Raw genomic sequence first — 18404 nt, 5'->3', positions numbered from 1 at the left:
AGCTCGGGAAGAGTTGACGGGGGTCAAGGGGGAAGGAGGGAAGGTCAGGGAGGAAGGCGATTGTTTCCATTCTTACCTTTGCTAGCTGCCCAGAGACCAGCAGAAGCTAGACTCGGGAGGCAAGCAAGGGACCTTTGGCCTCCACATTTTCGGGGGCAACTTTCCTCAAACCGGGATCCGCCGGCTCTGAGCACTGACCGGCCCCAATCAAGGGGAGACAGGAAGCTCGCAGTTTTCTTGGGAAGGGGAAGGGAGGCTGTGGGTATCCTCCACTTTCAATCGCTCGCTTTGGACCCAGACAGAGACCTAGACTTGAACCCTCTCCTACTACCGTGTTGTTGGGTGGTTCCGTAACTTTACTGAGCCTCACTTTCCCCGTCTATAAAATGGGAATATAAGGCTACCTCCCAGGGTCCCTGTGAAGATGAAGCCAAAAGACACTGCAAAGTGCTGAGCCCGAAACCTGTGAGCACCGGTCCGCATGTACCGGAGAAGAATCGCCACTTCCGATCTCATGGGGTGCCCTTTGGGCCAGGCCTGTCCTCTCGAAGGGTGAGAGGATGGCCTCCCTGACCAGGAGTCACATGGGGGCACAGACAAGAGCCAAAGTCCTGTCACCAAGGCTGCTCCAGGCGACCCTGTGGCGCTCTGGTTGGTGCTGTCCGGGCCTTTGCGTGGGATGCACGATATGACAAGGACAATTTTCCTTAAGGAGGACATCCCCCACCGTACCTTCTCCCCAGACGCCTTCACGTCAGGAAAGTGGGAACCACTGTCGAAATTATTAACACCTAGAAACTCCCTGCCAGAGAGCCGAGTTCCCATTTTCCAGGTGGGAACCGCGAGGTCACGGATGGTTAAATGATGTATGCTAGTTAATGGAGATACCTTACTCTCTTCCACTCTCCCTTATGTATGTTTAATGCTGTGTGTTGCATTCTCTGTTAATCAAAGGATAAACATGGGCCCGTTTGGGCAGCCAGAGAAGGAGGCACCAGGGACAGACATTGCAATGCTTCCACGATGGGGCGCCCTGCAGGGTTTACTGCCGGGCTCTGGGTGGAGGTGAGGATGAAATGCAACACCAAACAAGAAAATGGACTCAGGAAAGCCACTCTCACTCTCTGCCCCTGGGATGGACCCCAGAGTTTGGAACAAGACCTTGCCCTTGAGGGACATGGTCCTGGCGCGTTTTGAGCCAGAGAAGACGCCTTTGGCTGCTGCGCAGGGGCCCCCTTCTCCAGCACTTCCTCCCATGCAGTGTTTAAAACCTGCTCCGAATACTGACTGGGTCCAGAGAAGGGACTGAACCTTGGGCCCGCCGCCCTTTCCCATAAAGCAACGACCCTGCAGTTTTGTCAGAAAGAAGTTTAAGTTTGAAGGTAAAGACGTTCCTTGGAATGAGCCACATGCTATGACTGCCATTCTGGACCATGCTCATTCACAGTTGTGTCTCCAGGACACGATGCTACGCACACAGTGGGCGGCAGAGAAAGGTGGACCACCAAGAGCCAGCCCCGGCCCTCTGACTCAGCGAGAAAGACAAGTGTCTCTGCCCAACCTTCCGGTCCTCTCGCTCCACTGATGTGATCTCTTCCCCACCTTCCTTCCCACCCACCCCAACCCGCGCCCGGCGTAGTGGTTTCTGCTTCTCTGTACCCCTGCCGCTGAGATGGTCTCTCCCTGCTGCCTGAGCTCTGACATCCCCCGCACAGGCGCGCGCGCCGGATGCCCCTGTCTGTGGTTATCGGCAACCCCTCCCCTGCTCCGCAGTCGAATCTCCACAGCCCTCGGCGCTATCCCTTTATGCAGACACCGGAGGATGTGGGATTTGCAGGATTTGGACCCCCGCTGGGCAGCTCAGTGAGCTTATAGGCATAAATGAGCAGGCTTGCATACTGATTGGGTTTAGGTGAGTAGTTGCCATGCCCCATGCTGTTGGCTCCACCCGCCTAGAATGTCCAGCGGGACCACTCCTCCAGCGTGGCCTCAGCCTGGGGAGCCAGACGCTGGATGAGCAGCGGGGGGTCTCCCTCTGAAGAACTCCCACACTTGTTAAGTTCAATGCCCTGCTATGTTGCCACCTCCTCCAGGGATCCCCGACTCTATCCTTGACCCTAGCCCCGCAGTGGTCCCATGCAGGTGGGCTCAAGGCGCTGAGATGGATACGAATGGCTCCCAGAACTGGGGGTCCTCAGACAGTACAGAGAAGCAATCAGATGGTACCCGCGGTCAGTGCACAGCGCAGTGCAAGGCCTGGCACAGGGTGCTGCCGAAATGGGGTCAGGGAGAGCTTCTTGGGGTTCCAGGCAGTTTGTTTAATCCATGTTCACAGCAGCCCTGAGGTAGGTTATACTCATTCTACAGATAAATTATACATTGGAGTTGAGAGATTAAGTGCTCTTTCACCATGACAGAGCAAGAATTTGAAACCCGGTCTACTCGATGCCAAAGCTTGTCTTAACCTCCATATTATAAACATATCCCAAAAGGAAGCAATGTGAGCAAAGAATAGAGGATGAGACTACAGGAAAACGTAATGTTTCTGGAGCATCAAGCTCTGTACACAAAGGGGTGAGAGTGGAGGCTGGAGAGGATGCTGGGGGCCTTGGAGAGCCGTGGTAGTCACAGTCAGGAATGTGGACTTGGTCCTGAGGGTGGTGAGGGGCTGACCCCCGACCCCGAGGTTTTATACAGGAGAGAAATGCACTCTCTCTCTGGCTGCAGTTAGGAGGGTGGGTGCAGGTGGGGGAGGGAAAGCAGAAAGGTGAGTGCCATGTACTCTAGATCTTGCTTCTGGATATTTTTCTCATTATGCACACACAGAAAATGATTCCTTTTGTTTGACACACTGGGGTAATAAAGGAGGGGGCTGCTTGCAGCTAGAAGCAACCAACCCAGGGGCTCCAGCCATCTAAAGTCCCTGCACAGCCACCCCTAGGGCTGAGGAATCTCAGGCAACATGTACCCCAGTCACAGCGGACCTGGACTTAGGTAGTGACAGTGAAGGATGAAGAACAAGTGCTGGACTCAAAGGATGATTAGCAAGCAAAGTTAGTGTCACATAAAAGGCATGAAGATGGGGCTTCCCTGATGGCGCAGTGGTTAAGAATCCACCTGCCAATTCAGGGGACACGGGTTGGAGCCCTGGTCCGGGAAGATCCCACATGCCGCGGAGCAACTAAGCCCGTGCACCACAACTACTGTAGCCCGCATGCCTAGAGCCTGTGCTCCGCAACAAGAGAAGCCACTGCAACGAGAAGCCCACACACCGCAATGAAGAGTAGCCCCCGCTCGCTGCAACTAGAGAAAGCCCGCGTGCAGCAACGAAGACCCAATGAAGGCAAAAAAAATAAATTAATTAAATTAAAAAAAAAAAGACGTGAAGATGGCAGATGACCCCTGGGTCTCTGGACTGAATAACTGGATAAACTAGTTCCCTCACTGCTGCAGGGAACATGGGGGTAGGGCTGGGTCATGGGGAAACGATGCGTTCTTTTCAGCTGCCCCATGTTAGAGGGAGGTGCAGAAGCCCAACAGGAAGTAGATCAGGGTTCTGGAGTCAAACAGACAGGGTCCAACTCCTACGTTCATTAGCCTACTTGTTCAGTTACCTTGAGCAAAAAACTTGATCTTTCTAAACCTATTCTTTCATCTATAAGATAGGGATGAGAGTAAAATGAGATAATGTACTGTGCCTGGGATGCAATAGGTATCTAAAAATGGCAATTCTATTATTGTTTGTATTCATTATTATTATCAGTAAATCTGAAGCTCAGAAAAGAAACAATTTATGATGTCGTTAAAAAGAAATTGAAACCATGAGAATAAATAAGATGACCCAAAGAGTGTGGACGATGAGAAGGGAGCACTGAAATTTCAGGAGTGGACAGAGGAAGAGGCGCCTAAGAAGAAATGGTCAGAGAAGAAGGAGGAAAACCATCAATCAGAGCCTGGCGTCATGGCAGCCACACACATGATGCAGCTACACAGCTGATCCTTTGTCTCACTTCCTCCTTGCTAACAGAACCTGATGTTGTTAGGGTAAGCCCTCTCCTCTGGATGTCTGTGTGCCTCAAAGGAGGCAGCCCACAGCCCCAACTCCCCTGCACTGGAAGGCAGATTCTTTACCACTGGACCACCAGGGAAGTCCCAAGTCTTTAAGCCAGTTTGAGTTTATTTTTGTATATGGTGTGAGGGTTTGTTCTAACTTCATTGACTTACATGAGGCTGTCCCAACTTTCCCAACACCACTTGCTGAAGAGACTGTCTTTTCTCCATTGTATATTCTTGCCTCCTTTTTTGATGGTTAATTGACCACAGGTGTTGGGTTTACTTCTGGGCTGTATTCTGTTCCATTGATCTATATGTCTGTTTTTGTGCCGATACCATGCTGTGTTCACTATTGCAACTTTGTAGTATTGTCTGAAGTCTTGGAGGGTTATGCCTCCAGTTTTATTCTTTCTCCTCAGGATTGCTGTGGCAATTCTGGGTCTTTTGTGCTTCCATATAAATTTGGGAATTATTTGTTCTGGTTCTGTGAAAAATGTCATAGGTATTTTGATAGGGATCACATTAAATCTGTGGATTGCTTTGGGTAGTATAGAACATGACTATTTCTTGTGCCAACCTAATATATATATATATATATATATATATATATATATATATATATAAAATTGTATGAGCATTGTAAGTGTGGGATCATTTTTAATCACATTATTGGCTCCAGGGATTCTTTTCTTTTGGGGGAGGTAGTGCCTAATCATGTGAATTCAGGCTGAAAACCTATATGAGGGTAGGCTCATGGATACAGATTCTCAGGGGAGATTGCCCTACCCCAATTCGATTAGCATCAGGATCCAAGAAAGGCAGTTTCCCTGATAATTTGGACCCCAGAAAAACTTTAGATGTTGGAATCATCAGATCTAGCATATCAAATAAGTACCCTTAACATAATATAGTAAATAAAAGAGAGCCTTGAAAATATGACAAAAGAGGAAGCAGATGTAGAAAAAAATCAAACAACTCCTAGAAATGAAAAATCGAAATTTAAAATTCAATAGATAGGTTTAACAGCTGATTAGATATAGCTGAAATAATGATTAGGGACATGGAAGATAGAACAGAGGAACTTACTTGAACTATAGCCCAGAGAGGCAGAGAGATGGAAAATATAAAATAGAAGTTTAAAAGACATGGAAGATAGACCAAGAAGATGTATCATACATTCAGTCATAATTCTAGAGAGAGAGTAAAGATGAGGGAAGAGGCAATATTTGAAAATATAATGGAGGATTGCTTTCTATAGATGACAAAGGACCCTAATCCACAGAGTCAAGGAGCCAAAGAAATTCCAACTATGATTAAAGAAAAATGCACACTCAGAATCATCATAGTAAAACCATAGCACATACTATATTAAATATTAAAACATTAAATAATGTACTACATTTTATAACATAATAGAAATCAAGTACAACTTCCAAAGTGTTAGAGAAAAAGGAATGAAGAAAATAAAAACCAATCCAAAAGAAGGCAAGAAAGGAGAGAGAAACAAAAGATAGAAAGGCATGAAAAAAGAAAACACAGTATAAGATGGAAGAAATAAATATATCAATAATTGCACTAAATTTAAATATTTTGAAATAAAGCTGCGTTTTAAAGACAAACATTGTCAGACTGGGCAAACAAAATCCAGCTATTTGTTCTTTACAAGAGACATATGAAAGTATAAATGTACAGAAAGTTTGAAAGTAAAAGGGTGAAAAATGATGTACTAGGTAAATACTAAATAAAAGAAAGGTCAGAGCTATAGGAGACAAAATATTTTAAGGGAAAAAACTTATTAGAGATAAAAAGATAACTGTATAATGATAAAATATTCAATTTTCCAATACGGTATAACAATTAAAAAAAATAATGATATACCTTCAAAAATGAGCTGAAATGACAAAATTACATGGAAAATTAGTCAAGACCACTATCTCATGAGCTATTTCAACACACATTTCTGTGATTTTTTGTGAATAAGCAGTAGAAAATCATAAAGGACATAAAAGATTTGAGGAACACAATTAACAAGCATGATCTAATGAACATATATAGAACTCTATGTCCAATAACTATCCAACATATGGTATTTTCAAGCATCCGTGGAATACCTACAAAACTGGACCATTAAAAATTAAATGCTGGGGGTGAGGGCATGAATAGGCAGAGCACAGAAGTTTTTTAGGGCAGTGAAAATACTCTGTATAATACTATAATGGTGGATACATGTCATTAAAACATTTGTCCAAACCCGTAGAATGTACAACACCAAGAGTAAACAGTAATGGAAATGGTAGACTTTGGGTGACAATGATGTGTAGATGTAGGTTCATCAGTTGTAGCAACTGTACCACTCTGGTGGGGGATATTGATAATGGGAGAGGCTATGCATGTGTAGGGGTTGAGTGTATGTGGGAAACCTCTATACCTTCTTCTCAATTTTGCAGTGGACCTAAAACTGCTATAAAAAAAAAAAGTCTTTTTTATTTATTTATTTATGGCTGTGTTGAGTCTTCTTTGCTGTGCGCAGGCTTTCTCTAGTTGCGGCGAGCCAGGGCTACTCTTCATTGTGGTGCACAGGCTTCTCATTGCAATGGCTTCTCTTATTGTGGAGCACGGGCTCTAGTAGTCGCAGCACGTGGGCTCAGTAGTTGTGGAACACGGACTTAGTTGCTCTGCAGCATGTGGGATCTTCCCGGACCAGGGATCGAACCCATATCCCCTGCATTGGCAGGTGGATTCTTAACCACTGCACCACCAGGGAAGTCCAAAAAATAAAGTCTTAATCAAAAAATCAACTGCTTCAGCCATAAAGCATTAGTCAAGGAAGAAATTACAATGGAATTAGAAAATATTTAGAAACAAAAGCTGATGAAAATATTACATAACAAAACCTGTGGGATGCAGTTAATATAGTATTTAGAGAAATATATAACCTTAAATATTTCTCATAGAAAAGCTCAAAAATTAATAAGCTCAAAAGTTAAAGTCTCAAAATTAATGAGCTAAGTGTCCATATCAAAATAGCACCCAAAAAAGTAAAAGGAAGAAAAAAAACTATAGATAAGAAAAAATTTTAAAAAGAAGATGAACAAAGCCAGAAGTTGATTTTTTAAAAATATTCATAAAATTGACAAAATTCTGGCGACAATGATCAAGAAACAAAAAGAAGGCACAAGTAACCAATATTAGGAATAGAAATGAGTTAAGAATACAAGCCACAAACTAGAAAAGGATATTTGTCATGCAATAAATATAAAGGCTATATAAAGAATTCCTATACGTAGTAAGAAAAAGATAGACAGCCAATGGTTCAAAAGGAATTCCACAGAAGAAACATTTCACAAATTTTTGAAAAGGTGTTCGGGAATTCCCGGGCAGTCCAGTGGTTAGGACTCTGTGCTTCCACTGCAGGGGGCACAGGTTCGATACCTGGTCAGGGAACTAAGATCCCGCATGCCTCAAGGCACAGCCAAAAAAGAAAAAGAAAAAGTGTTTAACCATATTAGTAATCAAGGAAATGCATGTTAATACCTATGAGATTCACAAAATCAAAACGTCAGACAATACCAAGTATAAATGAGCATATGAAACAGGGGCACTACACTATCTGATAGCTGGTAGCAACCTTTGGAAAACAGTTGGCCTTATTTGAGGTTAAAAGTGTGCATACCCATATGGATCTTTTGCCTAAAACACCTTCTTTCTTAATCTTACTGAAAATATCTTTGTTTCTTTCTGAATTCTTTCTTCCTTTAACTACAACATTGATTTCTTCATTTTAATTTTAAATACATCCTTCTTATTCTCTTGATAATGGGATTTGACTTTCTCTTTTTTAATGGGGATTTATTCCCTCACCCAGCTGATATTAAACATTTTAGTATCAAGATCCCATTAAAAATTTATTGAGGACCCCAAAGAGCTTTGGTTTATGTGAGCTGTAGCTATTGCTATTTACCATATTAGAAATTAAAACTGAGAAATTTTTTAAAAAATAAAATAAAAAACTATGCATACCCTATGACTCAGGAATTCCATTTCTAGGTATGTACTTCAGAGAACTCTTGAATATAAATGTTTATAGCAGCATTATTACGAATAAAAAAGAAAAATCTTGTAACCCCCTGGAGGTAACCTAGCTGATAAACAACAATAGAAGGGTAAGTAAATAAGCTTCAGTATATTCACCCAAGGGAATACCATATAGCAATGAAAGGAATTGCAGCTACAGAGAACAATATGGTGAATACCATTATCAGAACATTGGGGGAAAAAAGCAAATCATCAGTGAGTTACATAAAGAATTATCTCATTGATCTAAAATTCAAAAAGTTACAAACACTGAATTATTTAGGGTGTGATGGTCAGTTTTTTGTGTCAGTTTGTCTAGGCTAGAGTTCCCAGTTATTCAGTCAAACACTAATCTAAGTGTTGCTGTGAAGGTATTTTATAGATGCCTGAAAGTCCATAATCAGTTGATTTTAGGTAAGGGGGATTATTCTAATAATAATCTGTATGGACCTGTTGCAATCAGTTGAAAGGCCTTCAGAGCAGAGCCAAGGCTTTCCTGAATAAGAAGAAACTTCCACTGTGGACTGCAGCTTCATCTCCTGCCCAAAAATTGCAGCCTGCCCTTCCTAATGGCCTACCCTGCAGATTTCGGACTTACCTAGCCAGCCCCACAAATGCATAAGCCAATTCCTTGCAATAAATCTTCTTACTATAGGTCTCCTACTGATTCTCTTTCTCTGACTGACAGATTTTGGTACTGAAGGTGGTTCTAGAGGAAGAGAATCTTAAGGATGTGTTTTCTGAATAGGTCCTGGATTTGCTGGAACTGTTTTTGTAGTCTGATTAGATTTAAAGGCACAAATGACTCTATTTCAAGTGGTAAAGAGGGTACTGGTAGTCCATGGAGTGATGATATAAGAGATATGAAAAATATCACCATTGGATACTCCAGGCAAGGGTTTGGATGACCTTTGAACTTTTTTTTTTTTTTGGCGATGCCACGAGATTTGTGGGATCTTAGTTCCCCGACCAGAGATTGAACCTAGGCCCTCAGCAGTGAACGCGCCGAGTCCTAACCACTGGACCACCAGAGAAATTTCCTGGGTGACCTTCAGACATTTCAGTCAAACTAAATAGTACAATGAGATTGGCTGGTGGTTCCTAACTGTGCTGGACAAAGTGGGAAAAGAGAAGGATAAGCTCAAGGCTTTAAATTCCCAGCTCAAGATCCTCATAAAATGACCCAAAAGCTGGCCGAAAAACAAACCCCATATCTCACTCTGTGAGTGGCTGAATTACAATGCAAATTGAATTCCCAGTCTCAATGGTATCTACTGTTAAAGTGAGGGCACTGATTGTGAAGAGATGGGATGCTGAAAGTTGGAATGAAGACAAATGGGAAGACCCTGAGAGAGACGGGGACACTGAGTCCCTCAATTCTGGTGAGAGTTTTCAAGCAGTAGAAGCAGACTTTCCACTGGCATCTGAGGGGATTAACCCTGCATTGGAAACTGTAATGGCCTCCCCAAAGCAGCTGCTTTGCAAGACAGTTTCTGTCTGCTGTTTCTCCTCAGGACCCACTCCCACCACTCCCTTTGCTTCTAGACCTACAATTAGACTCAAGTCCCAGCATATCCCTAAAGGTGAAGCGTAAAGCAGGAGGAGGTGTGCTATTCACCAAAAGACTGCATGATTTTCCCAATTTATACAGACAAAGCCAGGGAATATGAGATTGGAATGTTAAGAGTGGAGTACTTCTGTAAGACCTGCTCGTCAGCCCCAGGAAGGTGCAGAGGACACATTTTTCACTACAACACAGAGGAATACTTACAAAGGTGAGAGAGACTATTAATACCAGGAAAGGAATGATGTCCCTCTCACCCCTGCAGCCTCACCCCACCAAGCCTGGCAGAGAAGAGAAGGGCCAAGACTCACCTTTATCGGTACTTTTCTTAGTTCCTCTGATCAGACCAGCGTGTCATGCACCCAACCCTGAACCTATTAGTGTGGCCAGTGGGATGGGAAATGTTATTTGGCTTAAACAATTCAGGGTCTATACCTGGGTTGGGGATGGGATCAAATCCCAAGCCACATAGATGAAAATAGGTGATGGGGGTGAGGAGTACAGTTCTGAGTGGGAATTCTGACTACTATTAACTGGAAAGGGGGAACAGATGGTGGGCGCTAAACAGGATGAATTTCCTCTGTTGCTGCAGAAGGAAAACAGTACAGACTCAGGACCCAGGTTTGCTATGTAACTATGCACACCAGGGCAGGGCAGGCTGGGTTTCTGTGTTCCCTATCAGTGTAATGGATTTGGTGTTTTAATCTAATCATGTAGTAAAAGTTCCATACTTGAAAAAAAAGTTCTATACTTGAGAAAAGTTTCAAACATATGCATAAACGTATCTTGACAATTGGATTATACCAAATCCCGTTTATTATTGTAGTCAGTAGAAGTGCTGGTTTTGAGGATCTTCTAGTGTTGGAGGAGGTCGTAGAGAGGATGTGACCCACGAGCTGGACCCTGGCAACTGGAGGCCCCTCACCCCCTCCCCATCCTTGGAATGTGTGCTCTGCTTGTCTTCCTCACGCTAGAAGCTGCCCAAGGACACAGCTTTGAGATAGTCATGTGGTGCTGAGACCATCTGGACGTTGTACATGATGGAGCCCAGTTCAGTCCTCTGTATAAACTTCAAGATTCTGGCAGGCGGGTGTGGAGATCTGTTCATCTTGCGGCCACCCAAGACAAGCTTGGTAAGTAGGTTCTCTTGCTTCTTAAACCTGCCACCTACCAATCTGCAGTGGTTTGCCTCTTTCTTCAGTCTCTCCCTGCCCTTCACCTATGGGGCCAGTTTCAGAAGCTCCCAAGGAGGTTGCAAGCTAACACCTAGGTGTCTGGAGCAGCATGGATTATTATTTGTGCCTCAACTAAAAGTAGTAATAGCTTTTAGCTTTGGTCACTTATACATGCAAACTCTGTATACTAAGTGCCCTCCACGCATCAGCTCTTAAATCTCCCTCAACCCTGTGAGCTTGATATTATTATCTGACTTTCCTGATAAGGAATCTGAGGTTTAGGGATATAGGCAGCTTGTCCAAGGTAACACAGCTACTAATGGCAGAGTTGGGATCTGAACCAGGCCTACAGGACTGCAAAGTTTGTCCTGTATAATGGGTATCGTGCTTTGCCCCTACCCCTATCTCCACCCCACACCCCTGCCCTGTCCTGCAGTATCATATTGGCTATTAATGAAAAAAAAAAATTCTGATTCAACCTTTGCTTCCCAGTGCTAAGTTTGGCCTCATCTTCTATCTGAAAACTCTAAAAGTCAGGATATTCACTGGCTCTGGAAAAATAGGCTGCACGATTCAGTTGCAAAGTTTGAGCAGAGGCTGCAAAACTTATCTTTTAAGCTCTATGAGGTTTTAGTATCAGGAAGCTCCTTGTCAACATCTGCCAGATTCCTGTTCTGCTGCTTCACTTTGTCTTGTCTCCTCTGTTATGACTTGATGTCACACCTGAGAACAATAGCTGTTTATGGTCAAGCTTTAAAATATCAAAGTCAGGAAGTCAGGGAACCATATGTATTTCTGGAGGAGTAACAAACACGTTGTCAGACTTGTTTTTCTGTGCACCCGTGATAATATACTGGTGTTGATAAAAAGGTCCATCATGCCGTGGACTCAGATTCCCACTGATCTTTGAGTCAAGGGAGTGAGAACCTCCATCAGAAGGAGACTGTTTGGGCTGCTTTAACAAGATACCACAGACTGGGTGGCTTTTAAACAACATAACTTTATTTCTCACAGTTCTGGAGGCCGGAAGTCTGAGATCAGGGTGCCAGCATAATGAAGGCCTTCTTCCTGGTTCATAGCCAGCAACTCGCTGTGTCCTCACATGGTGGAAGAGGTGAGGGAGCTCTTTTATAAACGGGTGGTGTCTCTTTTATAAGAACACTAATCCCATTCATGAGGGCTCCACCCTCATGACCTAAGCAGCTCCCAAAGGCCCCACCTCCCTATACCATTAGAATTTCAGAATTAGAATTTCCACATATAAATTTGGGGAGGGGGTGGGCACAAACATTCAAACCACAGCAGTGTTTCTGTCACCTTCCAAAACGTAGGATCCAGGATGTGTGAAAGTTGGAGGGAGTGACTGAAGACCATGGGGTCGAATGTAGTTCGTTTTTGCAAAGAAATGGATGGAATCCATTGAGGTTCCTAAGTTTTCAGAAGTGTAAGAGCCAGGCTGCCATGCTTGCTTGTGAATAGGAGCTGGTGAATAGGATGGGGCTGTGAGGCCCAGATTTGGAAGGTACCCTAATCCTACTTGCAAATGTCACATTTAGACACTTAGCAAAATGTCATATTAGGAAAAATATTTAGCAAATGCCATATATAGACACTTAGGAAATATGGTTAGCAAGTAACCAGGTTACTCAACAGAGGCCTCAGTTTCCCCATCTGTAAAATGGAGATAATACAACCCACTGTCCCAGACTGTGGAAAGGATTAATTGAGATATGCATGTAAAGTTCCTGGCATTTAGCAGGTACTTAGTAAATAGCAGCTATTATTATTAACATTTTTATTGTGTGTAGACCCATATTGAGTTTTTTCAGACAATTGAATATATAATTTACATTATAATAACTAACAAATGTTATCCTCCTCAGATGCAGGTCTGTGGAACCAGAATAGCATCTGTAGCAGCTGAAGTCATCCTAGGCTCTTGGCCCTGTGTCCTGGCAGCAATTTGATATGAAGATGGCAGCCAGGGTGCTGTGGGGCAGCCTCAGCCTGCTCCGCCTGGTGTGGTGTCTCCTTCCGCAGACAGGCTACGTGCACCCAGATGAGTTCTTCCAGTCTCCTGAGGTCATGGCAGGTAAAGCTCCGCATGTGTGGTTACGATAAGCTGCAGCAGAGTCTGGTCAAGGAGCTGATTGGCTATTTAGTGCGGAGGGAGAAAAATGTCTGTGCAGATGAGCAGTAAATCCACAAGCCTCTCTGGCATAAGAATTTGGGAGTGGGGACTTCGCATCTCCTTCCTGAGTGGTGACATTGACCTTCTAAATGATACCGATGAAATGCCAGCCTCTTTGACATCTTCCTGCTTATAACAACAGTACAGGTCATTCAGAACAAAAGCTATTTTGGGCTTCTCAGTGGAAGGATTTTAGAGTTGGGCTTCCCCAGTGATTGGGGAAACTTACACAGGGCTGTGACATAAAATAATAATGAAACTTTTCTTCTGTAGGTTCATATGACGGCTGAGGGAACCCAGACCTAGAATGCTCACTTGTTAGAACTTAACTTCTAGGTGGTATAGGACACATCATGAAGATGGTTGCTGGAAACCTTGAGGCCTTTCAGATGCTGTGGTCACAAGGCTTCCTCCTCATGGTTCAATATGGCTGCTTGTGCTCCAGGCATCAGGTCTGACACCAAGAGAGGAAGCCAAGAGATAGGCCTATTTTCTTTAAGGGCATATTTTGAAAGTCACATACTTTTTGCCCATTCCATCCCATTGGTCAGAATGTATCATGTGACCACACGTACCTGCAAATGGGAGCTAAAAAATATAGTGTTTATATCTGACCAAATGCCCGGCTAAAGAGACTAAGGATGAAGGAAGGAATGGATATTGACTGGGGAGTTATCAGCTATCTCTGCCACAGGGCTCAACAGGTGCATTTGTTTTTAAAGTTGAAAGGTCCAGTTTTTTTTCCACCCCCCCGCCGCGTTTTTTTTTAACCTGAGCTAGTAAAAAGCAGCCAGATTGATCTGATCCGAGGTTTTCTGTTTCCCTTTCACCTTCTGACATAGAGAGAAAAAAACTGCCAAAAGGCTGGAAGAATAAGGAGGAGAAGCAAAGAGCCTTAGACAACCGGCAGTGTTATCAAGTGTTAGATATTGTAGAGCTTGGAGCTAAGATGCAGAAATTAAGAGTTCATTTTCCTCACCCCCACCCCTCAGAGCTCTGGGACAGTGGGGCACACAGTCAAAGACTAGCCCCAGGCAGCAAGTAATTTTAATTACATGAGTATATTCTTAATTTTAAACATTAAGAATCATAGACAAAACCAGTCGCTTTTGACCATAACCACAGTTGCTCATTCCCTTCCCCCATTCTCACACTGGCTGTCCTGGGTAACAGTCATAATCACGGAGATGTGTTTTTGACTCTGACTTTGGAGACTTTAGAACTCAAGGAGAGGAATGGGGCCTCCCCCTGCCCCTCCTCATACATCCAGGACACACTGTTACCTCACTTCCCAGGTGTGGGCTGCGTAACAAACCATCACAGACCTAGCAGCTTAAAACTGGCAGCTCACAGTTCTGTAAATCAGAAGTCCAGCCTGGGCTCTCTGCTCAGGGTATCATAAGGTATGGGCTGGGCTGAGTTCTCGTCTGGAAGCTCTGGGAGAAAATCTGCTTCCAAGACGATTCTTGCTGTTGAACAAATTTAGTTCATTGAGGCTATGGAACTAAAGTCCCATTTCCTTGCTTGCTGTAAGCCAAGGGCTGCTCTCAGCTCCCAGAGGCCTCCCACATTCCTTGCCAACTGCCCCTTCCACCTTTAAGCCAGCAAATCCTTCTCACCTCTGATGTCCTCTTCTGCCACCAGCTGGAGAAAACTCTCTGATTTAAAGGGCTCATGTGATTTTTGTCACATGCATCTGGGTGATCTCCGTATCTTAGGGTCAGCTGACCCCTGTGACGTAACCTAATCACAGGAGTGAACTCTGTCGTCTTCACAGTCCCAGGGGTTATGTCCGGCATGTACACCAGGGGGCTGGAAAATCTTGGGGGCCATCCTAGGATTTTGTCCGTCATATCCTCTGTGCTGGGACCTGGCTCACCTCTCCTTCTCTCTCTGCAGAGGACGTCCTGGGCATAAAGGCCGCGCGACCCTGGGAGTTTCACCCCAGCAGCCCCTGCCGTACAGTGGTCTTCCCACTGCTGACCTCTGGCTCTGCCTTCTGGCTGCTCAGGCTCTGGGAAGAGTGGGGGCCGTGGCCTGGCCCGGTGAGTGGCTATGCGCTGCTGGTCGGGCCCCGCCTCCTCCTCACTTCCCTCTCCTTTGCCCTGGACTTGGCCGTGTACCATGTAGCCCCACGCTGGGGGGCGGAGCGCTGGAACGCCCTGGTCCTGCTGTCTGGCTCCTACGTCACATTGGTCTTCTACACAAGGACCTTCTCCAATGCCATTGAGGGGCTGCTCTTTGTGTGGCTGTTGGTACTGGTATCCCCCCGTGTGACTGGGGGCTGCACGCCCAAGAAGCCTGCCCCGGGCCCGCTGTGGCACAGTTGGCTTCTTGGGGGTGTCATGGCTGCTGGCTTCTTCAACCGGCCCACCTTTCTGGCCTTTGCTCTGGTCCCGCTCTTCCTCTGGGGTACTTATGGAGCCACAAACCCCAGCCTCAAGTCGCTGACCAAGGAAGCCCTGGTGCTGCTCCCAGGGGCGACCCTCACAGCGGTGGGGTTTGTGGCTGTGGACAGCTGCTACTTCTCCAGTCCATCTAGACCCAGTACCCTTGTCCTTACACCTGCCAACTTCTTGTACTACAACCTGGATCCCGTAAACCTGGCGAGGCATGGCACACACATGCGGCTCACTCACCTGGCAGTCAATGGCTTCCTGCTCTTTGGGGTGCTGCATGCCCACGCCCTGCAGGCTGCGTGGCAGCAGCTGCGAGCCTGCCTCCAGGCCTGCATACAGATGGGCTTCCCAAGGGCACTGGCTGCCCGGAGCCTGCAGTCCAGCCCCAGGTCTCACCTCCTGCTCCTCTACTTCACGCCCCTGGCCCTGCTGTCTGTCTTTAGCCACCAGGAGGCTCGGTTCCTAATCCCCCTCCTGGTCCCCCTCGTCCTGCTTTGTAGTCTACAGACCCAACTGGCACCCCGCAAGGGCACCCTGGTCCTTTGCAATGCCCTGGGTGCCCTCTTCTTCGGCTGCCTGCACCAGGGAGGCCTGGTGCCTGGCCTGGGGCACTTGGAGCAGGTGGTTCGCGCTCCTGCGCTCCCGCGTGTACCCACCCACTACACACTCCTTTTCACCCACACCTACATGCCCCCGCGGCACCTCCTGCACCTCCCGGGCCTGGGCTCGCCCGTGGAGGTGGTGGACATGGGCGGGGCTGAGGACCAGCTCCTGTGCCAAGCCCTCAGCAACCTCACCAGACAACCAGCCTGCCACGTGGCTGGTGGGCCGTGGCTCTGCCGCCTTTTTGTGGTGACCCCTGGCACCACCAGGTCTGCCATGAAGAAGTGCAGCTTCCCCCTCAAGAATGAGACACTCATCTTTCCCCACTTGACTCTGGAGGACCCACCGGCCCTGTCCTCCCTGCTGAGTGGGGCTTGGAGGTACCATCTCAGCCTTCACATCCTGGAGCTGGGGGAGAAGCCCGACAATATGACAGAAAAGCCCCTGCCCAAGACTCAGCCATAGGTGAAGGCGCTGCTCCACCTTCTAGGTAGAGAGCTGGGCTGGGACAGAGACCTGACTCTCTTCCTTCCCTTTCCCTTCCAGAATCCCCACCTCTCCTGTACACAGCCTTTGACTGCTCCACCTTCTGGGTAAACTGACACCCATCTTCCCTCAAAAACCAAAGATCTGACCAGTCGCAGTCCTGATGCCAAGGTCCCCAAAGAACCTGGTGTAATCAATGACGCAAAATGCCTGTTCCTGGCCTATTCCTTCCAGCCACTGTGATGTTTTAAACATATAAATAGCACCTGACTGTGAAAGGAGACAACAATCTCCTAATGACGTTCCTGAATGACTCCCCCCAAACCTTCCAGGATGCCTTACCTCTTGCTGTCATGACAACCCTTTGGCTTCCTAGATACCTGGAAGGAGGCAGTGTAGTGATGTAGAAAGAGCAGGTAGCTCATATTCAGAGGAGTTAGTTCTCGTCCCTGGTCTGCTACACACTGGCTACGTAATCTTAAGAAAGCCCCTTCCCCTCACCCAGCCTCAGTTTTCCAATCTGTACAAGGGATCAGAAGGTCTCTGAGGTGTCTGCCAGCTAACACTGTGTCATTCCTGAGTCTGCAGCACATGTTCCCTGGCCAGACAGGCATGTCTCTCCCAAAGCTCTGTAAGCATAGAAGTGGGTGTGCTGTATTTAACGGTACTTCAGGGCCTACCGTCTCAGCGTTTGGTTATTACCAAAAAAAGTAGTTCTGGAACTTTTCTCCCCACCCACTCTCTTACTCCTGTCCCTGAGAGAGGTGATGGAACGCTTCTGCATCTCACCCTTGAGGGATCACGGAGCCCAGATGTTCTCCCTTCTCAGTTGGCCCCAGTGGGAATGGAGATAGAAGGCTCAGTCAGTATTTGGTGGCACTTGAGCACAAAACCTTAAATGTGGTCTGGTCACTCTCCAAGCTCAAAGCTTCTGTCTGAAGCCCCTTCACAGGATCGAGAGCAGGCCCCGGGCCAAACCCACACCCGCTGCCCTGGTGGAAGCCCTCGCACCGGGGCGTGTTGCTCCTCACAGCACAGGGGCCCCCCCGCCTGGTCCGCTGGGAACACGAGGAGCTGTGGCACTAAGCTTGTCCTCGTTCTCCCTCCTCGCGGCCCTGCCATCTCATGAGAACAAGAGGCACCCAGGCCACTGAGAGCAGTATGCTGGAGGAGCACAGAGCAGGAGGCCAAACCTATACAATCGACCTAACCTGAGCGCTTTTCTAGTCCCGCCTTCTGCTGGCTAAAGCCTTGGGTCATCTTAAAGCTCCACCCTCCACAGGCAAGCTGCTCTGCGGCGGTTGCTAGGGTCCTAGTGCCACACGTTCCTCAGGACTCCAACCCCGAGGGAGAGGAAAGTCAGTGCCATGCTAGTAAATGTTTAGCAACCCGTTCTCTAAGGGCAAACTAGCCCCCATTTGTAGTGCTTGCCGATTTGTGTGGTGTAAATACTCTCACCATGGCTGGTTTCAAACTACTAAAATGATGTTACTCAACCTGGGAGGAGATGCCAAGGATCTCTCTCCTGAGCTGGCTGTAGCACACTCCCGGATATTTCCCTCTTTAAAACTCTATAGTACCTGTTCATGATAGTTCATTGTTCTTTTGGTTGGTTTGTTACGAACTTCAGATTGGTCTTCCTACCTGTAGCGCTTAGCGTCATCTCTGGCACCCGACAGCACTTATTTACTCTGCAGCCAAAGATGGCTTCTCTGCCCAACAGATAAAACCAAGTGCCACCTTGAGACACCCCAGATTCGAAGGTCCCAAATTCCTCTGGGCTTCTTGGGACTTCTCTTTCCTTCTCCAGTTGGGTTCACACCCCCAGAATTCCCTGCAGGAGCTGTTGGTGTAGCGGT

At 46.5% G+C, this 18404-nt stretch overlaps 1 protein-coding gene across 4 annotated transcripts in view; it reads left to right on the top strand.

Annotated features, from left to right (window-relative positions):
- The window catches only part of PIGZ (phosphatidylinositol glycan anchor biosynthesis class Z), a 37394-nt gene extending 19264 nt beyond the window's left edge, over positions 1 to 18130 (top strand). The window contains exons 3-5 of one of the 4 annotated variants that reach the window (XM_082393281.1): positions 10518 to 10824; positions 11881 to 12958; positions 14957 to 18130. In XM_082393281.1, coding sequence (XP_082249407.1) covers positions 12835 to 12958; positions 14957 to 16524 — 1692 coding nt within the window. In that variant the 5' untranslated portion in view covers positions 10518 to 10824; positions 11881 to 12834 and the 3' untranslated portion in view covers positions 16525 to 18130. Of the gene's footprint in view, positions 1 to 8; positions 10825 to 11880; positions 12959 to 14956 lie in introns of those variants that run through there. The other 3 variants (XM_082393279.1, XM_082393280.1, XM_082393282.1) reach the window with 3 other exon arrangements.
- The last annotated feature ends 274 nt before the right edge of the window (positions 18131 to 18404 follow it).

The sequence above is a fragment of the Balaenoptera borealis genome (assembly GCF_965194805.1).
Source record: "Balaenoptera borealis genome assembly, chromosome: 5".
NCBI lineage: Eukaryota > Metazoa > Chordata > Mammalia > Artiodactyla > Balaenopteridae > Balaenoptera > Balaenoptera borealis.
The sequence above is the reverse complement of the archived record's forward strand: the minus strand, read 5'-3'. Positions and strand labels throughout refer to the sequence as shown.